We start from the raw sequence: 25,065 nt of genomic DNA, 5'->3' as shown, positions 1-25,065 counted from the left end.
CCCTTTGCATACTGTGTTTTTCCTATGCACACAGAACTAGGGTAAAGTTTAATTTATAAATTAGGCACAGTAAGAGATTAACAATAACAAATAATAAAATAGAATGGGGTGTCTCTCAGAGTATCTTATAGTACAAAGCTAACGTGTTTTCCATCTTAACTAAGCGCTTACCACACACTGGGGCCATAACTTTTGCAGTTTGAGGTGCGACTGCAAAACTAGCACACATTTCTTCTTCTTTCCTCACAATTTCACGTATGAGAATCTGTTCTTACCGTAACTCTTAGCTACTTCAGCATGTGACTTTTTTTCTTTCCTTATTAAGTCAAGAAGCTTTTCACTTAAGCACTTTACAGCTCCTCTTTGGCGTATCTGAAGTGCCAGCATCACTCATCTTATGCTTTGGGATATTATTAAGTAAAGTATGAGTTACGTGAACACGAGCACCGCCAGTGGATCTGATAACCGAGGGGTTTACTCGGTGAGTAATGGCCGGGATACACCGGACACACCAAACAACGGAAGGGTTCCCAGCCCAGGCAGTGCGGGGCGAGACTGCATCACGCTACTCAGAACGGCGTGCAATTTAAAACTTATGAATTGTTTACTTCTGGAATTATCCATTTAATATTTTTGGACGCCAACTGACCGTAGGTAACTGAAACCATGGAAAGAGAAAACATGATTAAGGCAAGACGACTATAACCAGCAAACCAGCACTACCCAGGCTCCCCATACAAGTGAGGATGAGAAAAGCAGTATCACCCACTTTTCACCATCTGCTGTTGTACCCCGTTCACAGGATTTTAAAAGGCTGCTTCGTGCCTCCTTCTGATTGTTTCATAATGGGCCCAAAGTGATCTGGGAAATGTAATCCAAATATAAAGTAACAAATGATGTTACTAATAAACAAGTCACAGGAAATGGGCTTTGCTCTTCTCTGGCAGAGGATGCATTACAATTAATGAATTCTTAATCCAAAAAGGCTTGCAACAGGCACAGAATTACTTTAATGGATACTGGTCCTTGTTTTAATTACCAGAAATTTTTCATTTGGGAAAAAAACCCAAAAAATTTGAAACAGTACTCAGGAAACTGAATCTTAAGACCTAGCAGTGAAAAAAAAAATTAAATAAGGTGGAGCAAGGTTACCACCTAGTAAATAAAAACAATAGCTAGCAATGTAAGTGGGATGTAAAAAACTCAATCATGTAAAATACAGGGTCATATTATTGCAAGGTTAATGGCATTTTCTCTGGTCCCAAGTTCCCATGACCCAGGAGCCAGTCACCACCTGTACTAGGACACAGACTTTCATTATTCATACAGGCTGTGCTGAGTGCCGGTTACAGGAGTCTATGGTATTTGACCTTTGCTAGCATAATAGTTCCGGTCCAACAGTTTCTTGATTAGCATCAATTAGTGAAGACTTTCTATCCAAACAAGTAAAACAGGTTTGGGTTTGGTGGGGGTTCTTTGTTTTTTAAAAGTACCTTCTTAAACAAAAAGAGAAAGGAGTCTAATCTTACAAAGAAGAACAGTCTCGGAGGTAACTCAGAGCTGGGTCTGAAAACTGATGTGCCTCTGAAGCCCAGCCCGATGGTCTGGGAAAACTGGGTGGGGTTGGGGGGCTACACCTATGGACTCTGCTCACTCACCGTATTTACTGTATCATCAGTAACAACAGTACTAGTTTTTTAAATAAATGGCTATTTTTAAATCCAGTGCATGTTCACAACCATATGTCAACTATTTCTTTTTTTTTTTTTTTAACAGGCAGGTAGAACATTAGGGCTCTGGATATTTTTCTAGCAATATGATTAACAACAGAAATCTCTGTGTGTTAAACACTGATGTATTCAGAGTCACTGCCATTTTTAAGCAAGCATCTCTGCCTTTAACTTTTCTTTTCGAATTAAAATTACCAAGATAATGAAGTCAAATGACCAGTGTGAGACACTAACTTGCCGTACAAATGTGGGCAATCCACAAGCACTGCTCTGCTAGAGAAGAATCTGTTTAATATATTTATCATTTGGACCAAAAGCATCTACTATGGAAAATATTTCCTTCAATTTATTAAAAGTTTGAATGCTGCAGAACCAACTACTCCCTTCTATTCAAAAGGCCTTGCAAAGTGTTTAGCAGAAATAAATTTATTCTTCTGGAGAAAAACAAATATGGGGATACTTTCTCAAAAACCAAAGATACCTAATTTGGTCGGGACGCAGGAGACAAGGCCTTGTCAGGGATTTCTCCCCAGGTGTGCCTGCAGCCTCAGTGTCAGACCCTGCTGGCAACCCACACTGCCCAAGCTGGCCATGCCATTCACTGCTACCTAATGTTCCACTCAACCCACACAATAAACAGTAACTGCAGTGATGAATGTGTTAGCTAGCCTTATTGTGGTAATCATTCTGCCATATACACATATAGCAAATCATGCATTGTGCACCTCAATCTTACCATGTTATATGTCAGTTATATCTGAATAAAGCTGGAAACATTTTTTAAGGATTGAAGTCCCACTAAAACTAACACTGATTTTGTTATTAATAACAAAACTCCATCTGAAATGCAGTACTCCCCAGAGGCTCTCCGGCGCCCAGCCAGCAGTGATTCATTTGCAGCAGCACAGACAGCAGGAAGGAAAGTCTACTATCTGGTTTATGTAGATGTTTGCACTTGGAGATGACACCAGGCCTGCCCTCAGCTGTCAGACGTAGGAAGCACGTACACACACTGACTCAAGGGAAAAGGACAAATAACCTGGCTGGTAAGAGAAAAAGTAAATGCTGAGCACAGTTTGTTAAAAGGAGAGTACTTCCAATGGGGGTGACTAGCAAAAAAGGCAGTGTGGGAACTGGGATTTGAGAGAAGAGAAGAAATCTGACAGAGATATGGCCGGAGCGGGAGGGCCAAGAGGAGGAAGAAAGGACATTCCAGGAATTTCCCCAAATACTGATAAACAGGTCAGATTCCTTGGCACAGGAAATCACTTCATACCAAAAAGGTTTCCAAGTTCCAGCTAATGACTGGATTGTAAACAATGCTGTCCAAATTAAGAAAGTTCTAGAACAATGAAAGACTCAGGACATTCACCAATTCATAGCACAAAGCCTTCAGGTTTACCCTCTTAATTTTACTCCCACAGAAACTGCAATTATCCCCTAAATGATTCAGAAATAGTACATGCAACATCTCAAGGAGTACACATATTTAGGAAATTAGAGAAACAGATAACAATTTCACAGCCTCAGGGCATAGTGTAGACCAATTTCAAACATGTTTGTGTGTCAATGAGAAGAACCCTTGCACTGGCACATAACCATAAGGCCCCAATTTATCTTGCCCTCCATAAACAAATACTCAGAAAACCTGAAAGAAGATCAAAGAACTTTGATGATTCCAGGTATCAGCATTACGGAAAGGCCTTCCTCACATCTGATCAATGTTAAATAATGTTTGGGTTTTTATCGGTAACGTTAAGTGTAAAAAGTTGGTAACAATAAGGGAAGCCAAAGTACTTCAGACAAGTAATCTGTAAGTCCCCTGCCCTGTTCCTTTACAAGTCTGAATTTTCACCAGTTAAATTTTATAGCCATTCAAACGCTGGATGATGTCATCAATGAAAACACATCAGTATGCAACACTGGGTATCATTACTGTGCAGTAATAAACAGACTGTCGTCAGATCATACTTGCCAAAATCCATAACCTTTAAACAGACCACAACGAGTTTAGATTTCAGCACTACCCTAATTTGTGAACAAGAAAATAGCAAAACTGGTGGGTAAGGTTAACACTGATAACAAGACCTCGAATCTTGGTACAAGTCAAGCCTGGGCAATCAAAGTAGTTTATATACACAGGTTGAACTAAAGACACAAATCTTTTCAAGTCATAATTTTTTTTTTTAAGATTCCCTTCTTCTGGGAGTTACCATCATAAAGGAAAAAACCTTCTCCCAGAAGATTTCTTATTAGCACTTCTTTGGCTTAATTCCAACCCAAGTATTACCCAGGAGCTAGTCTGGAGCTGTTCTGCTGCTCGCTTACCCGGGGATTTTTTGGTTGATCTTGACTGCACGGAGTGAGACTGTCGAGGCAGCAGAGGTGATGAAGGCAGAGACATGGAGACACCTTTGGCCAAGCTCACCCTGTAGGCGTCCTCGGCTACCGGAAGGCTGCTCACAGAAAAGTCGCCGCCATGGCCAGGGGGCAGGACAGGAGGGGAAGTCTCTGGACCAAAGTCACCTCCTGGAGTGGAGAGAGAAAACCTTCAGTTAGGCCATCCATGACAGCCAGATGCAAATCTAACTCCTAAAAACTACATTCTTAGAATTCCCACATGCCATATGTGTGCACTGAATATTTTTTAAATGTTTTTTTAAAAAAAGACTCTTCTCTCATCTCACCGACTCCATACTCCCCATGGCACAGGGTCCACCCTCCCACAACCAGCACAAACCCTTAGTCATGAGACTGGAACCATGGCCCCCTGATTAAGCAATTTCTCCTTGGAATTCAACCCCTAAATGAATATAAGGACAAACAAGCTTACATTATGAAATTAAACTTTCTAGGGTAGACACATCAAAAAAAAAAAATTCAGAGAACACAGTTACAACGTAGAGGGGACACAAGGAATGAGTATGTCAGTTCACAATAGCATCTCCAAAAAATATACAACCCGTCCTCAACTCCTCAGATGATGCACTTTCCTCCTTACCCCCTGGTATGTACCAAGAAACAACTGAGAATGTGCGAGGGGGGGAGGTAACTCATTATGCTGATGACTAAAAAGCATCTTTAAGCTCTAAATTATATACAGCAGAACTGGAAAGATATAGAAAGCTTTCCACAAGCAAACCAGTCTCTCTGATGAAAATTGTCTAACTGGTCCTTATCACGCCTTCCTGACTCCAAAAAATCAAGGCCTGGATTTGAACTTAAACCTGTCTAGTGGGGAGGGTATAGCTCAGCGGTAGAGTGTGTGCTTAGCAAGCATGAGGTCCTGGGTTCAATCCCCAGTACCTCCATTAAAATAAATAAATAAACCTAGTTACCTCCCCCCAAAATAAAAACAAAAAAGATAAAAGATAAACCTGTCTAGCTCAGCAGGAACTCAATTTTTACAGATCTTTGTGTACAACACTGAAAGGATACAACCCCAATTGTCAAGTTCGCAATGGCATCATTGCCCTTGTTTTTCACGTTAGGAGGCACGGTGAAATACAGCTACCCCCTCCACAGACTAGTGGGCAGCGGGGAGCAGGAGGGTGTTTAAAACAGGCAAACAGGCTCAGGCATGGCTTTCAAACACAACTCAAAACCAGCAGAGCTGTGAACAGGAAAACCATGGGTTCCACAAGGCATGAGTTGGCACCATCAGAAAGCTAATTTCAGTCTCAGCTGGGCTAGCTATGCCTGAACGGATTTTAATAAACTTGGGAAACTAAAAATTTATCACTAAATACCCAAATGACTGGTATTTGAAGAAACAACCCGAATTAGCAGGAAACCCTCACTAGAATTTTAAAAAAACAAGACTATTATGCAAATACCCAAGAGCAATAATGCTCTGTCCATGAGGGAGGGAAGAAGGCAGGATTCAAAGGAGATCCTTACCTCCTAAGTAAGTCCAAGAGAACTGCAATGTCTCCCGCTTTGGTCCCCCTAGTACCCTCGTCCCCCGCCCCCAGCTTCCCAAGCCAGCACTGTAAGCTACCACTGACTACCAATTCCCAGGATGCAGAATCGAGGCTTACACTACCTACACCACCATGGACAAGCCTGAAATCTTTCAAAAACCACCTCCTTGATGTCTTAAGCCAGGGCATGAAGCATCAGCTATCTCTCTCTCTTTCAACTGTCTGGCAATGAAACAGATCTTAAGGCAGAACGAGGATGGGAAGGTTTGCATCATAACACCAAATGCCACTGGGGCTGAATGCCCACCATGCTGAGACTTGTGACACTTGAAGGGACAGCTGTTTCCTCTGGTCCAATATCTGGTTCTCCTGACCAGTCCCCACCACCACACTGGTCTCATCTTAGGAAAGTAAGCAGGTGCTATGCCTCCAAGAAAGACCCCTGACCACCTGATTCCTGGATGTTTGGCAGGAAACCCTAGGAGACAAAGACTTGGAAAGCACTGAGGCCACAGCCCCAGGGGGTTACACACATAGAATGTGGGGGCCTTGAAGACGCAACACTGGTTTCCCATGTGGTTTGAACAGAGCTACGCTGCCCTGTGGCTGCCCTGCTACTGCCTTAATCACCCACCTGAGCACTGGAAGTGCTACGGGATGGCCAGACAGGAGCAGGCACTGTGACAAGGCCCTGTCTGTCCCACTCACACACGAGTATTTCTGACTGAAAGCAAAAACAAGCCCCAGACTTCAAGTCCCTCGATTTGGATGAGGACACAAAATTAGGGGGAAATGCACCTATTATGACAACACCAGAAAGAAAACTGTAAAGCTCATTACTGAGAAAAGGTTTATTTTCTTAAATACTTGGAATTCTTCAATGCGATACAAGAGAAACTGGGGACTGAGGGGCAAGAGAGAATTAAAGAGTTTACTAATTACAAATTCTGCCCATAAACTTTGTTTATATCAAGCAAAGCAAATATTTTCATTAACTGCAAGTCTGGTGGGGCTGAGTTTCCAAAGGAAGCCATAACCATGAAGACCTTCAGCCTTTGGAGCAGCTGTGCTCCAGCACTTTGATTTTACGTGGTCTGCAATAAAACGGGGCTTAGAGAGGAAAGGTTCCTATTTCAAGTTTACTTTGACATCTCACTATAACATCAGTCCCAAACATGTTGTTCTGTGAGGTTTGTTTTTCAGACACAATTAAACTTCCAGCTTCCTTTTATTAGAAAGGCATAATGCAGGGAGAGTTGCTTTATGTATTTACAGGAGGCTCTACGTGGGCGATCCAGCAGCTTAGAACCTGGGGATGGTGCTCTGTGGTTTGGCTCTTTAAATGGAGGAGGCAAAGGGCTTCGGGTCAAAGTCAGTCCAAGGGCATCACAAGGACGCCACGACGCCAGTGGTAGAAAGTGAAAGTCTCTTAAGGGCATCCTTAAGGAGTATACAACATCGGTTCTGGGCAACATGACACCAGAAATTCTCCGGTTGATTTAACATTCCTCAGCAGATGCTTCAAGAGGTTTAAGAGAAATTAAAACCATTTTCCTGCAACAACCAGTATGGCTGGCACATTTTTTTCAGCCTTGAATTAGATGTTTTTCTTTTAACGTGACCTATTTTATTCCCCACCTCAATTATGTGATCAGGAGCACACTTCAAACTCCCTTCCTATCGCCGCAGCAGAAACGCCCAGGCCAGGTAGGATGATGCAATCCTTCTAGGGCAGGAAAGCCACCTTATCAACCACTGATGATTTACCAAGCCACCTCCAGGTCCCCCGGTGGGTGTCTCCCATTTATTCACTGGACACTCCCATCCACCCCAATATGCTTTTAATCTCAGACAGCATCTAGTCCCATCCTATGGAGTCACAGATAAGAAGCCAAGGCATAGGGGTTAACTGTGAGGAGCAGGGGCCACTGCTAGAACTCCCCAAGTCCCCCCAGCTGGCTTGGGGGCTCAGGCACTAACATACTCACTATTCTGTGTATTTAAGAGCTTAACTTTGAAAAATAAGGAGGTACCCAAAATAGACATGTCTTTAAATGAGTTATATCTATAAGGGGTCAGCACATTTTTGCTATGAAAATTCAGGCTTTGCAGGTGACACACAGTCTCTATCATTCACGTACATACACACACGCACATACCTTTTATTTTAAATCACCAATTCTCTTGAGTTACAAAAATAAAAGACCAGAAGAAGCATAAGGGCATGGGTTCTTCCTGTTTGTAACAAATACACTTACATATATATATATATAACTATATAATAAATGTAAGTAAATGCACATATATAGTTACACAAAAAAAAAACTGTAAATCCAAGTCACAGTTTGCAAAAATAATGCAATTATCAAAGAAGATAAAGCCATTCAATAAGGATTTTTAAACTGGCAGAAATGGCTTTTGATAATAGTTCTGTATTTTAATTTTTTTCCCACTATTACAGACTGTGAAAAGGGATTTAAACTCATAATGAAAGAAAATGTGAATCTGGGAGATGATGAATGTTTAAAGGCGACTATGCAGAATGGCAATGTCCAGCATTACAGATTAAAGGACATGGAGTGCAGGATTAGGGAAGGCTTTAAAAAACGAGGGCAACGAAGCCAGGGAGATGAAAGTAAAAGTGCATTTCAGAAACAGCAGACCTGAGAAAGGCAAGGGTGAGCTTAGACATTCAGGTAAATAGGTCTGCAGATGCAGGAAGGAAGATTTCCATTTATTGTGCCATTGAAGTGGCTAGGTGGAGGAGGGGGGAATGGAAGCTTAGAATAGAAAGAGAAAAGATGTTCTGTTTATCCAGTTCCCGAGAACGGGACTTGTGCAGTGCATTTAACTAGGGCATTAAATGTGTTAGAGCATCTTTTGTGTGGACCTGCCTGGGAGTGCATTAACGTTTCTTAAACATACTTTCCATCATAAGGCTTTATAACCATATAAACTCATATTCATTTACAGAAACCTAGACAATTGGAAAAGATTTCCTCCCACAAGATCCAGTATCATTTTTGGAGCCTTCTGAAGGCTCTCTCTGCAACTGGAAGCACTATAAAGCCCTTTATGTCTTATAGGGTCTCCCCAAGTATCCAGCCAGAGCTGACTGTTAATGTGCATTTCCAAAAAGAAAGTTAAGATTATTGTATCCAAGAAAGCAATTTTCCAAAACATTATTCACACAGTTATGACTAATTCTCGAACAAGAACGCTGAGAGACAATGCCGCTGAGAGGCAACAAAGCGGCTAACCCCAGAGTACAGAAAAACCTGGTCAGTAGGACAAGTTTACCCTTTTGTCTTCAAAACTCCAAGTGGGTTCTAAATAGAGCTCAGTAAATACTATCCTCACAGTTTTATTCCTAATACTCGAAAGAACCAAATGTACTTCATCCCAAAACAGATGATGAGTAAACAGACTGGCATTTCCTCTCTAATTGTTAAAGATGTCCCTTTAAGGCATGTCAACACGAAAGAGTTTCTGAGCTTTAAGAATATGTATATGACCTCAGAAACACTCTCACTCCCAAGCCCCAGAGGGGTGCACTTTAAAATAATAAATCTTTTTCAGATGTACTGTGTTGAGACAGTGTTTCAGACACTTTACATCATCACAACCACCTCATGAAGGAGGTGCTATTCCCATGTCCCTCCTTCAATGGGGAAACTGAGGCACAGACAGTGTCAAGTACCTTGCCCACGGACACCAGCAAAATGGCAGCCTTAAGTCTGAACCCAGCAGTCCGACCCAAGGTTCATCCTCTCGGTACTGTTCCCCTGAGAAAAGGTCCTGAGATATGCCTTCCAACATTATGTCATTTTATATACTTCACAGGGAGAGCCAAAAATAGTCTATGTAGGTCTACACGCAGTACCAGGCCACCGTGAGAAGAAACCTGTTCCCTCATCTATTTTCACTGCTCGTGCTGGCTGATTAATTAGATCCACAGCGCTCCTGGAACACTCCGTTTGGGAGGCACCCAGGCCCAGAGATCATTAATTTTCTTTCAGTCACACCTTATGCTGTCACCATCCAAGCGAAGTGGGTCTGAGATCGATGTTTAGTCATCAAGAACCCTAAATAGTTCCTTCTCATTTCACTGTGTCCTGTACATTCATTAATTATTGCAGCCTCTGGGCCTGCTGCCTCCGTTCGGGGTGGATGTGCTGAATGCCATTCTCGCCACATGGGACACAGAATCCTGCCACTCTGCCTGGCTGGGTGATGAATGAAGGGGTGGGGCCGTCGTGGTCAAAAGCAACCTAGGTTCAGGGTTCATCTTAAATCTGCATGGAATTCATTATTCGACACTTCTGTGTCGGGATAAACTGGCTCCCCAGGTCTGTGGGTCCTATTAAAAATTCCACACTCGATTCTGAGATCTGCCCGACCTGCCGCTTCTGCACCCAGTTGGAACCTCAGCTCCCAGTCCCTGCACAGAAGGGAGCCCGAGCCCTTCCCAGGGAGGCTGCTGTGAGCGATCAGGGGTCCAGCTCAGGCACCGGCAGTTAAAGTTCACCAGGTCGACTCTCATGTACTGCCGAGACTGAGAACCATTCAAGACTGTGAGACCACAAGAAAGTGGTCAAAAAGATGTGAAATATTTCTGATCCTATTACAAGACAAAGGAGGCAGGGGAGTGGGGTAGAGATGAAAAGGAAAATAAACCTGAGGGAATACTCAATCATGCAGATGATTAAAATACAAGTTGCCATTATTCACAATGTGCATTCTTGAGTGTGTACGTACATACACACATGTGTGCACACACTCTATGTTTATGGATACATATGAGCATATGTAAACATACACACTTGTACACGCATGGAGGGTCTCTACAGGGACACCCAGGAACCAGGAGCACGGGCTGCCTCTGGAAATAGAAAGTGATGAATTGGGAGCATGGATGGGAGCTAGAGACACTTTCAAATGGTTGACATTTTTTTCAATGTGCATACTTTTCCTATAAATATTTTAAATGGACACTCCCTGGGATTGAGCCACATGTAGATATGAAGATTATAAGTCTACATGGGCCACACGCTAGGGCCTAACTTGGCAAGTGGGTGAGACGAAGTTCCATTCCACAAAGACTGTCCAGAGTGACAGCGTGTGTGCTGACTGGTCGAAGGTGATCTTGTGTCCGGCTGGCTGAGGACACAGGACAGGGGAGTAAGAGGAGCCCCAGGGCCCTGCCGTGCAGGTGGTCAGGCTCTCGAAAGCACCAGCACGCTGGCCCCCACGTGGACGGGCTCTGTGCCGCCCCCATCTCCGCTCTCCTCCCTTCCAGCCTGGCTCCTCCGGGTCCTGGTCATCTCTGTCGCTGGGAGTGGAGCGCAGGCACACTCGTGGATACAGTTCAAACAGGGTAGTCCAGAGCCCCAGGGAAACAACGCGTCTGCCAGAGGGAGGGCCAAAGAGGGAAAGGTAAGCATGGCAGCCAGTTAGATGGCAGGTAGAGAAAAAAGCAGAGGCTAAAAGGGAAAGGAATGAGGCAGGACAGGACCAAGGAATACAGAGGTAAAAGGCGGAGTGGGAACAGCCAGTATGGAGGGAGGCGGGGAAGGGGGAGGTACAGCACAGGTGGTGAAAGCACGAATTCCTGTTTCTGTTTAAAACTGCATCTGGCCAACACTCCTCACAAAGTCCTCCCAACACCCCGATTAAATACCTGTAATGACAAAGTGAAAGAATAAAACCCACAAGTGTAAAAACTATACCAACAGATAAGAGAGTGCCGAAAACGAAAGAATTCGCAGTAATTTGAAGGATGACAAATGGAGCATCCTTTGTTTTCGTTGCAACAACTGGCGGTCTAACCAGGCTTCAGCCCGCAGGATGGAGGAGACAGCTGTCCCCTGCCCTGCTGTCAGCTCCAGTATCTCCACCCCACGCCCACCAGCAGGAACCAACAGACTCTACTAGATAAAACAAGGGCTGATGAGATCTTTTCTCTTTCCATGAAAAGCCAACTCCCAAACACCCCCCTCAAAATAATAAATGATGGGAGACTGAGAAAACATAGCTTATTAGTGAGAGGAAAGGGATTGTCTTCTTGAAGACTCAAACAAAAAAGGCTGAGATGAAAGTCAGTGAACTGCCTGGTGCTCTCAGGACAATACAGGAGGACTCGGCCCCTATACCCTTCAGGTGGTGTCTTTTCTTGAGTACTTCCTCTGTGGTATAGACTAAGATTAAAGAGAACAAAAGGAAAACAAGGACATTTCCAAAGCAATAGCCAAATTCTGGTCCACTTCTCAGGCACAAAATGCAGAACTAACACTATAGAAAGTCCACTCAGGGACAGAGAACAAGCTTGAGTAGGTGCCCCCAGGACATAGGGGAAAGGGGCGAACGTTTTCACGATGCAAGAAAAGGCTACACAAACGGAAAACACAAGTGTTTCTGTAACTACGGACAAGACAAATCAATTTTTAAAAACTCAAGGGAAAAAACTGAATCTTGTTAGAATTGAGGTTTGTAGATTCAAAAGGATCCACTGTGCTCTAGGTGGTTTCCCTGAAGGGAGACCCACACCTGGAATTATCCTGGCAAAATTCTAAGTTGATAGTTTAAGAAAAAAGTATCACAAGTGTCCAGGTAAGTATATAGCTTTATAAAAATAATTTAAAAGGAAGCAAAACCACAGAGACTTTCAAAGGAACCAGAACCTAGAATCCAACTGTCCCCAGATTTCTTGTCTTAGTTCTTAGAGCTGCTGTAGCAAAGTACCACAAATTGGGTCATTTCAACAACAGAAATTTATTCTCACATCTCCGGAGGCTGTAAGTCCAAAATCAAGGTCGCTGAAGGCTCCAGGGGAGAATCTGGTCCGTGCGTTTCTCTCAGTTCCTGGTGTTCCCTACAATCCTTGGTTTATTTGCCTGTAGACATTGCTCCTATCTCTATGCCCATAATCACCTGGCATTCTTCCCTGTGTCCGAGTCTCTTCCAAGGCCACCAGTCATTAGATCAAAGCCCACCCTAACCTAGTATGACCTCATTTCAGTTAGCTCACATCTACAAATACCCTACTTCCAAATAAGGTCACCGTCACAGGTATCAAGGGTTAGGACTTTGACGTTTTCTTTTTTGAGGGAACACAATTCCACCAACAACACTTCTCCAACACCAGAACGACCAGAAGCCAAAAAGCAGTAGCTATGAAACCTGAGGGTGCAAATAGCAGGACCAAATCTCGTAAAACCAAGTCTTCTATTAAGTGCTGTATCAACCAAAAAACATTCTCAGGTACTTAAAGGCTCAGAAAACACACAGCCCATTTATCCTTTTTGAGGAAAAAGTTACTAAAGAATCAAAATTAACTACTCAACAGTGGGGACATTATGATTGGGAAAAAAAAAAAGCAATAAACCATAGCCCAAGCCCAGTCTTCAAACACTTCACTCAACTGTCCCTTTCTCCACCTTCCACTCTTTTCTCATGAAGGAAATGTGTTTTTCGAACCATATCCTTCACCCCATGGTGCAGAAAGAATCTCTTACTTTATCTGGTGACCTCTTAAAACAATAGTGCCCTGTTCCAGAACTTGCTAACAACGGCTAACATTTTGTACACGACGGTGCCACTGGGCAGAGAAAGCTCTCTTCATTGCTCCCCGCTGCCGCCCCACCCCAAACACAGAGAGTCGCACAGAACACCACAATGACCATTTTCATTGCCAAGGAACTGAAATTACAAAAAAAGAAAAATTCAAGTTACCATATGATCAACATTTTTTCAAGGATGTGAGATAAACATTTAAGCTAGCATACACAATTCTGTACATGCCATATGATGACAACAGGAAAATAATATGCACCACCCAAAACTAGAAGGAAATTCAGTAAAACAATGATGGTGGTGTATTCCTAAGAGGGTGGGAAGTATGGATGGTTTTTTCCCTTCCTTTTACATTTTAAGGTTGACGTATGTTCTGACATCTTTACAATGAGAATGTTTTGTAAGATAAAACTTCTGCAAGGTACCTGTCAAGCTCCTGCCCTCCCGAGTCCCTTCCCCCAGGAAGGAAGGCTCACTTTTCCGGGCTCCTCTAACTGTGCCCCCTGGAGTTACTTAATCCACCTGGCTCAGATTTGCCCTCGTCCATCTAGCCCAAACCGGCCATAGTCATCTTTCTCCCAGGTATGGGAGGGTCTTCCTTGTTGACTGTTCCCACAGTGAATTTCTGGCCTGGCTTCCTAAGACAGCCATCATATTGGCCAAGATCCGGCCCCTTACCCTATACAGCTGACTCTTGAACAACAGGGGCTTGAACTGTGCAATCCACTTAAAAGACAATGATTTTGTTCCACGGTAAAAACTACAGAACTACTTAACCTGTGGTTGGTTGAATGCACAGGTGTGGAACTGCAGTTACAGAGGAACCACATGGATAGGGGGCTGACTGTAAGTTCTATGCAGATTTTCAACTATGAGGAGGGTCACAGCACCCCCTACCAGGCTGTCCAAGGGTCAACCGTAGACTGCAAAGTAGTCAAAATGAACCTCACTGCCCTAGCTCTGCCTACACTTTTCTCTGCTTTTAACCTCCAATCTCCAACCAATCCTTCTCTTAGCATTAAAATAAAAACCAGCAACCCTCTTATTTATAATGACATAGAGAACTCCACTTTTTTACTCAGGACTTTCTTGGAGGAAGTAGAAGGTGACTGAGGAATGATGAGGGGAGGACCACCATGCCCCACATCTCACATCTATGTGACCGCGCCCAGAACTGTGCCACAAGGCAGCCCCAGGGTCAGCAAAGACACACTGGGCATCCAATTCCTAAAGCCAGTCTCCATCTCAATTTCACACCTAGTACCCCCAGAACTGCTGGAACTCAGTGACCCTTGAGTTTCACATTAAGTACCCAGGGAACATAGTAGGATTTGCAATGAGTTTCCTCATTGCAAATACACACACACACACACACTCACTGAATGTATCTGCCCTAATAATGAGGATGATTAAGGTAGCTGTTAGTGAGACCTTTGTACAGCAGACCCCTCGCTAAGCATTTTATACACATTAGCTTGTAAATTCATCCTATTCCATGGGAAGTAAATGCTGTCCTGCCCGCTTGTCATAGATGAGCAAACTTAGGGAGGCTAAGCAAGTTGCCTAGAGTCTCACACCCTGTAAGTGGCAAATCCAGACTTGAACCCACGCAGCCTGGGCCACAGTCAGAATTCTTAACGTGGCATTACCCTGGCCAGGTGGATCCCCTGACCAAGGTGCACACCAAGCGTGGAGTGCTGTTCGGTGCTGAAGAAATTCTGACTGTCATCCACAGATAATTTAGCAAGTCGTGTTTTCTCTGAATGATAATCATCAGGAACATTCTGTCGTGTTGGACATGCTGACATTTTGGGGGTGGAAAAATAAGTGGAGGGAAAAGGACTTTCAGAACAATACCATAACCAGCACACCACCCCCTCACTGACGACTCAAATCCAAACTCTGGCAGTCCCGTCAGCAAAGCTGTCTGCCAACAGGCCCCGTTACAAGAGAAAGGCAGAGCACAGCAAGGGTTTCTCTCACTTCATCTCCTTACAAGGAAGACGGGGTCTATAAACATTTGGGAGAAAATGCCTCAAAGTGCCTAGGCAGCATTTAAAGTTTCTTTCCCACAAACAGATTAAAAATACAATACAACCAACTCAGTATACATTCTAGAAAGCAGCAGGCCCGATCAGCTGTGCACATGTGACTGTTTACCACAGCCCTTTTCAGGCTGGAATGGGGGGCAGGGAATAGGGGAGAGAATGAGGCTACTTTTCATTCTCTGCCTGTCATTTTATTTGCTACATTCCTGCTCCATCATCACTACCACCAACACACACACACAAAAAAAAATCATTGCTCAGTTTTCCAAGCAGCAGCCTCAAGGACATGTCTGGTAAACTAGCTTAGCAACAATGTCAATATTGTCTCACCACAGCTAACCATATGAACATTCCACTCTCATCATGATTTCTCAGATATAAAATGGAAATGTGCATTACTCACTTCATTCATTCTCTGAGTATCACTCTGGGAAAACAGCCCTCTAATAATTTCTAAAAAGCTGCAGGTAAATTAAACAACAAAATTATACTCAGTAGCTATTCGTGTTTGTGCATCTAACTTGCGTGGGTGAGAATGAGCAAATGTTGATGGGGAGGGGGCATAAACACAAGAACCAGGTAAAACATACTGAGGAATTTGATCAGATTCTGCCCCTTGTTTCTGTAATGGAATCCCTCACTCATCTGCTTGTATATCTATATTTCAAATTCATCTTTATAGGGCTGCCAAGAACAGAGTTTACTAGGTAATGGGGGAGTTGTCTGAGTCACATCTGAATACCTCTGCTGGGGCTGGTTGGGGCTGGCCCTGCAGAGACACAGGAACAATCAGCATACCAGTAGCTCCCAAACCTGGCTAACCACGAATATAAAAATTTACAGAAGCTTGGGCCCCACTGCAGGTGAATGATTCAGTAGGTCTGGTGGGAATTTGAGTGACCAGTGCCTCCGATGAACCAGCCAGGTTTAGAAAGCGCTGCTCTAGAACCTGCTGCTGTAAAGCCATGGTGAACACTGAATCTCCCAGGTACCCACCCCCCCGACTTTGAATGCACATAGCTTCTCTTCTCGCAGAATGCTGGTGGTGGATGGTTGCACGCAGGCCTCACATTCCAAACCGCCCCCCCCCAGCAAACACACGCCCTCCCAGACTGTTTGCAGCAACCGTCACACAGCACTGCACCAGGGCCAGGCCTACCACGCGGCTCTCTCCTCCTGCACCAGATGCAATGGCCGGGGCTGCCGCACAGACAAGCGAATGAAGGACATGAAAATATCTGAGACGCCACCACTTACTACGGCTAAAGGAGAGGGTCAAGGGGCAGAAACAAAGGAGCCAGAAGGGTATAGAAATTACCATAAGTTATGATAAGAGCAAACATTTATAAAATGCTTACTATGGCCCAGGCACTGTTCTAAGCACTTTCCCTCACTGAATCCTCAGGACAACCAACAACCCTCAGAGGCAGATGCTGCTGTCGCCCCCACGTTACATACGCAAAACGGACACGGTGAGCTTAGGCAATGTGACCCAGGAGCTGACCCCAAGCAGCTTGCCTGCTATACTGCCCTGAATGCAAGGTTCTGGAGACAAACTGGATTCAAATCCTAGCTCTGCCACTTAGTAACTGTGTGGTCCTGACCCGTTCTGTGACCTCTCCTGATAAGCTACTGTCTATAAGCATTTAGCACACTGCCTGATACCCGGTCAGCACTCAAAGAGCAGCCTGCGTTAGTGCTGCCATGTGTTATCCTAGGGGACTGGTTTCTTCACTATCTTGAGGAAGAAAAGTATCTCACCCCCACCCCCTCCACAACATTTAAGTATCATAACTCCTGATATAAATTTAAATATCTGTATATTTTATTTCCTTGTTTAATGGGCACTGCCCAAAGCCAGACACTCTGTGGAAGTGAAACAAATTTCCCACATTATCAACATCATCATGCCTCAAGATTTAAAAAAAAAAAAAAAACTTCATTTCATGTGACTCTTATAATTACATATTACCCGTGCTATGACACAGATAAGAGATTATTACCTTGATTTTATAGGCAAGAAAACTGAGGCTCAGAAAAATGAAACAACTTGTTCAAAGAGAACCAGTAGGTAGGTACATTTGAACTGGAACTCTTAAGTTTCCTGAAGCCAAACTAGCAGAGGGCTTCTTCATTATTAAGATGCTGCTTCCATAAATCAGAAGGGATTTGAGATGCTGGTTGAGGAGCCCAATAACCATGGTAACAATTTAATGGATGGGGGCGGGGGGGGGGTCCAGAACCTCTAATCTTCAGAATCTTAGAGCTAAGGATGTAGCTCCAAGAGGTTTAATCAGATTAGCAGCATCAAAACTCCCACACAAAGCAGGGGAAGAAAGCCGACCTCCCTGAAATAATGACTTGTAACCTCTCAGTCAGTTTTCAACACTGAGCTTACAGAATTAAAACAAAATCCTTCCCTTAATCCTGTCAAAAATGAACTCTGAGTTAGATGAATCTTTTTAGGTTTTATAATTCAAAATTAAACATGACATGTTTGACTTGCTCGGAACTCTAGCTAGTAAATGATCAATGGTTAACCACTTTCCAAAATATTAAAATACCTATTAGACCCAATGGGAAAATAGGTAAATTAATAGGCAGAACAAAGAAACATTTAAATCTTCATGTTTGTTAACTATTTATATAACATATACTATCTGCCAAGCATGGAATTTAGTGCTTTATAAATATTAACTCATGTAATCCTCATAAGTGAGCCATGAGGCACAGAAAGGTCAAGTAATTTGCTCAAGCTCACACAGCTGGTAAGCTATGGAACCAGGATACAAATCCAGGCAGTGTGGTTTCAAATGGCCAGTAAACATATAAAAATGTGTTTGAATTCATTCTAAAGAACTGCATAATTAAAACAATGAGATACAACTTTTTCCTATCATATTGGCAAAGATGAAGTAGTCTGATTATAACCTATGCGGATAAGCACGTGAATAAACAAGCATTCTCACATATTGAAGGTGGATCTGTAAATTTAATGCTACCTTTTTGAACGGCACTTTGAAAAATTTAGGAAAATTATAAATGAATAATTTTTCTGACAACCACTCTTATGAAAGGACAGGCACTTATGCACAAGATTTACTCTAATATTGATTTTAATGACAAACACATAAAAGATAAAACCATCAACAAGGGAATAGTAAGGTGCAGGATACTTGCCCAATGTAATATTGAGCAACTTTTAAAAAGCCTGTATGTTAGTATGTGCTAATATGAAAATACATCTAAAAATGCATTTAGGCAACAGTAATTCACAAAATAAAACACATTGTGAAGTTTGTGGAGGTTTTCCTAAGGATCTATACATGTGTGTATGTGCATTCACACATAGATGCATAGAAAATATCCAGAAAGATCAAATAAACTGTTAACAGTAATTTCCTTGGGGGAGTAAAAAGGGAAGCAGAGAAGACATGGGGGTGGTATCTTTACTTTTAATACCATTGTATAGCTTTTTAAAATGATTGCATATTTAACTATTACATTCATAGTGTCTGAATGGCTTTACCATAAAAGATGGATTTATACCAATCTCAAGGACACCAAGCAGAAATGGGCTTTAAGATATAGAAAAAGAAAGAGAGATATTACAGTGTTACTCAATCTAGATTAAAACTCTAGGAAATAAACATTCCAGGGAGAGGGGGGAACACTTCTAGAGAAGAAAAAAAATCAAAACAAATCCCCTGGGGAGAGAAATTATTAATATAAAGGAATTTATTATCTTCTATCTCAGGGATGTGTTTTCCTTTATATTTACTCAGTTCTAGAGATAAAAATAAGGGAACCAGCCAGAGACATAGAAACTGAACTAGTCTGGAGTCAAAATCTATACTCTGACCTCATCTTTGCTTTAGCTATGTGACCTTGGGCAGTTGCTCAATGCCTTTTTCCAAATATTTCTCAAGAACTGAAGACACTGAACTCAATTTCTAAGATCCTTCTAGATCTAGAACCTTTTATTTCATTACTTTACCTTAGTTTGAAAAAGAATCCCGGTACTTAATAATCTAAGAATACAAGCTATGGATGAAGTTTCTTTACACTTAAGGATACAGCAATTTATTAAGGAGATGCTTATCTGGAACCACCCCTGTCTGCTCTCAGAGACTCACAGGACTCAGCTTCTGGCACATCCATGGAGCAGGAAGCTCTCCCACTTTTTGACTGCGCACAGAGGCAGAATGCTGTCAAGCACCACTGAAAACCTGATGAGTCATTTGAATTGGTTTTGTCTTTATTTTGGTTTCTCTAAAGAATAAGTTTCTTAAATATAAGCCAATCAGACTAGCAGATCTCTGGCCATAGCATGGACATAAGTTTTCAACAATACAGAAGACACTGCTATCCATGGAACACGGGCAGTTTGACTTTCAGCAACTTCAATGAAAACTCCCTTATGAGTGACTACATCAGGAAGCCCCACCCCTACATACACACCAGGGACCACACCAGGAAAAGGAAAGAACCAAGCTAAAGAGACTCTCACATTCCCCAACAGAAAAAAATGGACAAGGACACAAGACAATCACTGAAGAGGAACTACAAATAGACACTGAATATTTAAAGAGGTCTTCTGATCTCAAAGAAATGCTAATTAAAAACAAATACATGTTTTAACCTATAAAATGGACAAAGATGATTAAAATCCACAATTATCTAATACTAGAAAGAGTCATGCAAACAGGCGCGCTCACACAGTGCTTAGACAGGTGGCGACCAACAAACCTTCTGGAAACAATTTGGCAAGAGGTACCACGAGCTTCTGAAAAGTTCATTTCCTTTCACTATTAATTCTTTGTCTAGAAACATTCTACTAAAATAATTAGATTTATACAAAGATATGTATTCTCCACAGGGTTTTTTAATGAATGAGAAATATATGTAAACAAAATGCACCCAAAAAACCATGGTATTTTGGTACAATAAAATGTTAGGCATTTTTCAAAGCCTAATGACATTAAAAAGGATAAAGCAAAAGAATAAAGGAAAAAAACCCAGGATATTCTTTACCAATATTTTCCAAATTTTCTACAATGAGCACATGTTATACTGGGCATTGATTCAAAGGCCCATATTTATTCTTACTTTAACTTTTTCAAAACCGAAATGGATGTAATAGTTGATGGCATCTTAAAATTGTTATCAGCCAGGGAATGGTTATAACCTGGTGGGCACTGATGGGGCAAACCTGAGTTATTACATCTGGTGGCGTGACTAGGCAATTATAACATCTTTCATGTTTCAGTCAACAGACCACTTAAAGCACACTGAAGAAGGAATCAGAGCCCTGGATTTTATTTTAAAGCCTTCCATTAGAACCTCCTTTTGAGATCATGAAAGAACGGCATCAAACTTGCAGAATGGATGTTTGCAGCTTGGAAGAAAGTCCTGGAGAAAACAGTGAAGGACTCAAAACCTGCTGCATCATCAGTGCTCTTAGTGGTGAAGACGATGCAGTATGGAGAAAAACGAATACTGACAACCAGGTGGAAAAAAAAACCAAGATTTAGAAGGCTCTGAAAATAAATTTGAAACATCTTAAACCAACTTATTTCATTTTCTTATTTTATGAAAAAGATTGAAATATATAAAAAGTAACTCTCTAAAGAAAGGAAATTTTCAGTAAGTATACACTTTAAGTAACAAAGTACATCAGTTTAATTGACAGCAGTTTTCTTCCTTAGTGGTACCTAAAATAAAGGTGTGTTTTATAATCAATGAAGCACTATTACATTTATAATCAAAACAACAAAGACAAGTGCTATGGACTGAGCTGTGCTCCCCCAAATTCATATACTGAAGCCCTAACTCCCAACGTGATAGTATTTTGGACAAGGGGCCTTTGGGAGACAACTAGATTTAAATAAGGTCATGAGGGTGGGGCCCTCATGCTCGGATTAGCATCCTTATAAGGGGCACCAGAGAGCTTGCTGTCTCTCTCTTGCCATGTGAGGACAAAGGTATAAGGTAGCCACCTGCAAGCCAGAAAGAGAACCTTCAACCAGAACCCGATCATGCTGGCGCCCTGAGCTCAGACTTCTAGCCTCCAGAACTGTGAGAAAGTAAATTTCTGTTGTTTAAGCCACTCAATCTATGGCATTTTGTTATGGCCACCCAAACTAAGACAACAAGAAAATGTACCATCAGACGTCAATAAAATATGTATTTTTTAAACATCAGGCACTTGGAAAGCTGTTTTCTTCATAACTCTGAAGTTACCTAGAAAATTTGGTGGGGGACTAGGGGTGGCGGACAAACAAGCCCACACAAAGATACAAGGCATTAGCAGACACATTGTTCAATTTTGAGAACTGAAATGACAGTACAGTCATCAGGACGTCAGCAGTGCAGGGTGGCTCTCTTCCATTCTCAACCTGGAGTTCACATCTTTTTTGGCCTCTGCTGCCAGCCAGTTCCATGCTCCATAGACACTCCAGACAAGTGCCCTAACCATTACAGGCACCTATGTGCGAGTCTTAGAGACATCTTATTACGGAGGACTCTGCTCTGGGACAGTCTCAGGGCACAAAGAATGTCATGTACAAAATCTAGCAGTTTCATGCTCCCAAAATCCCTTAAAAATGGGCAACTCTCTGACAAAAACTCTTGAGTGAAGAATTGAAAATCAGCTGCTAAAGTCTTGTCTCATCTTGATCCCATGACAATGCTGTGGTCACCTGAACACAGGACAAGAATCTCGAGTCTACACTGGCACCACTGATGGCTGATGTGGCCACCAAAGGGAGAGGGGGCACGAGAGAGTGGAAAGATGCAGACCCAACTTTCCAATTTCATGATTTCAGATACGAATAAGGGTTTCTCCATCTGATGCTCTGTCCCAGGGCTAGGGCTACTCAACGGGCTACCCTTGATGGCCAACCATTAACTGCAGGACAAGTGCAAGGTCAAAGCCCTTATCCCCTTAGGAGGAATCATTAAGTTTAGATGATCCTCCATAGAAAAAAGAAGTCAATCCAGGTCAAAATCTTTAGTAGCCTATTGCCCCTCTCAGGAACTGCCTTTGTCAGTCGGTTATATGAAATTAAGTTTTTTACATTTCTCTAGAGTAGAAATAAAACCTTGAAATTCCCCTTCTAGGAAATGCAAATAGATCACATGAAAATTCAAATATGGAATTTTCTATGGAAATTACAAAGCTACACATGACAAAGCTCTCTGAAAACCTGGTCCATAGGAAATAAGACCATTGTTTCTGTTTTTTGTCTTTTGAACAGAAAAGCAGCTTTCATGAAAAAAATTATTTGTAAAATGAAATTAAGTTTGACCAAAAAAGGACTCTGAATTGTTTTATTTCTCTGTTAACATTCCTAGTGTATTTACACAAAAAAGGGTCCAAGAAAGTAAGTAGTGTTGTTTGAGAATCTGCTACCTCCCTTATGATGATTTGGATAGGTTGTGACTTGGTAGAGGTCTTATTGGCCAAAGAAAGTACAAGATCAGTATGAGTCTTGACTTCACCCTCTCAGTTCAAGCCCTTCTCTAGTTATGCCCTTCACAAGAAACAGGCAGCTCAGGATGGGCCAGGTCCATTACATACAGTGCCTGACACATGATATGTGTTCAGAATTAGGCCCACCCTTCTCTTTCATCCTTTATATTTCCCTAAAACATGAGAAAGCTACAAAGAAGATGGGCAATGGAGCCTTCCACATATAAAGACCTTCATTCATTAAAGATATGTTGAAATGAAACATCTCAGCAACTTTATAAAATGTACGAAGAAATCTATTTTTAAAGCTTCCTGCTGACTCCTGGAATTTCTCTAGCTGGGGGAAAGACTTTCAGTTTAACTTCACAAAGATTAAGGATAAAATGCAAGTGACTTGATATAGGCTAAAAGGTAAAATCAATGATTTTCGAAGTATAAACCACGATACAACAGACAAATGACTCAGAGCTTCCCCAGTTTTATTATGGGGGAAAGACTAAAGACGGCAGAAGAGGCTTTAGTACCCACAGTCAATGGTAGAATCAGTCTTTGGAGAGAGGAAGTCAAGGAAAGAAGCTTCTAGAACATCACTCTTTTGCCTGAGATCAATCCTGTTTTCTCTTCAGCAGGGAAGGAAGAAGAAGTCTTAAAGTTTATTTGTTCTTTAAGGTACCACGCAGTTTTCTCAAAGAAGAAGAGCTGTACTGAAATCTAGCAGAAGCCAGATGTCAAGCTACACACTTTTGTAGAGATGTTATCTTATTTAACCTTGACCACATCCCTGTAAGGTAGCTTAACTAGGTCAAGAAATTTGTCTGAGTTCAAGTAAACTGGGAGGTGAACGAGCTAGGATTTCAATCTGTATCTTCAAATTCCAAAGTCTGTGCTTCCTGTAGACTTTGTGATGTATGAGGGACAACAAAGAGAAAAACTCACAAAAGGACCAATCACACCAGAGGCAATAGCATTTCTAGTCATACTAAAACTCAGCCTGGTTCCATTCTGTGTTTAAATTCCTGTCCTAGTGTTCTGCAGAATTTATTTAAACGCTCTGATAAAGAGAACTACAACACCTTTAGACTGAATTATTTCTGCTTGTTCTGTTGCTTGGGAAACATTTTTGGAGTCAGTTAACAACAAGACACCAAATATCCATAGCTCAGCAAGACAGTCACTGTACCAAATTCCTAAATAATAGCCCACAACCACAGAAAACGGGCAACGCAGCACAGAATAATCAAAAGCAGCTTCATATTTTCTGGATAAAACAAAGCATCATTTGTATTGAGGCATTTTTAGAAGGTACCACTGAAAACCAGACTGCAGCTTGGAATGGCTTAAAATACCACATTTAACAATCACATCAATGGCTTTTAAACTTTAGAGGCAAACAGCTCCCTTTTACTACAAATTCAGAGTGAGGGATTAGATGTAAAGCTAACAGATTCAGTACACATTCAAGCTTGGGGACTATCCAATGCCTTAATTAACACAATTACAAGTGTATTTAGCCAACTAGCTGGGTTTTAACGATGAAAAGGTGAAGGTCAATTTTTTTTTTTAATAAATCACTTCAAACTAAGCCCCCCTGCTGAAAAAAGAACACAGATAATTAAACTGAAAGGAAAAGACCAATAAACAATTATTTTGGCATAACAAGCAACCTTTCCTTAATCAGTCTGTATTTTAATTGAGGCAGTACCACCATTAAAAATTCACCAAACTTTGCTTTTCTGCCTCAACTTGGAGCTACTTCCACACCAGCGAGAGCAAGCAGGAAGAGCTGAATAGGGCAAAGACTACAGTTTCAAGATTGGCAGAGGGCAGGGGAAGGCATCCACAGAGAGGAGAGGGATCAGCCCTTTCTAGGAGGGCAGGAGGCCTTGCCCTCCTAAGGCCTCCAGATTGATGCCACTCTCTTCAGGGTTAAAAGAAAACAACCAAAACGACCATCAACAGTGAGATTTGATTATATCATAGATGTTAGGTAAAATTAGGTTTCTCTCCTTGGAGACCAGTAGAGGGGAAAAAGTCTCAAAAACTAGCCAAGCTACATACTCGCTATATGAAAGCGGTAGCGATTATAATAAGCTGTATTAGACATCCGAGTTGGTTAGATTTTGAAGTGGAGGGGACCTGCACGGAAATGTCTATGACTGAAGAATCCTCCGTAACACACAATGTCTTGGTGAGAGGCGGAGCCCACCTTGCCCTGTAGAAGCTGAGAACTCCAAATACACACTTGTTCAGCCTTTCCTGCAGCTAGAACCCAGGCATGGGAACCAGGCTCAGCCATTCTGATGCACCTGTCCCACACG

General features: G+C 42.1%; 1 protein-coding gene across 7 annotated transcripts in view; it reads right to left on the bottom strand.

Moving 5' to 3' along the window:
* TANC1 (tetratricopeptide repeat, ankyrin repeat and coiled-coil containing 1) overlaps positions 1-25,065 on the bottom strand; it is a 206,615-nt gene that overhangs the window by 109,944 nt on the left and 71,606 nt on the right. For all 7 annotated transcript variants that reach the window (XM_064484816.1, XM_064484813.1, XM_031451472.2 and 4 more), the window contains exon 4: positions 4,059-4,259. In XM_064484816.1, coding sequence (XP_064340886.1) covers positions 4,059-4,259 — 201 coding nt within the window. The remainder of the gene's footprint in view (positions 1-4,058; positions 4,260-25,065) is intronic.

This window comes from Camelus dromedarius, chromosome 4 (genome assembly GCF_036321535.1).
Source record: "Camelus dromedarius isolate mCamDro1 chromosome 4, mCamDro1.pat, whole genome shotgun sequence".
Classification (NCBI taxonomy): domain Eukaryota; kingdom Metazoa; phylum Chordata; class Mammalia; order Artiodactyla; family Camelidae; genus Camelus; species Camelus dromedarius.
This window is presented reverse-complemented; position numbering and strand designations above follow the sequence as displayed.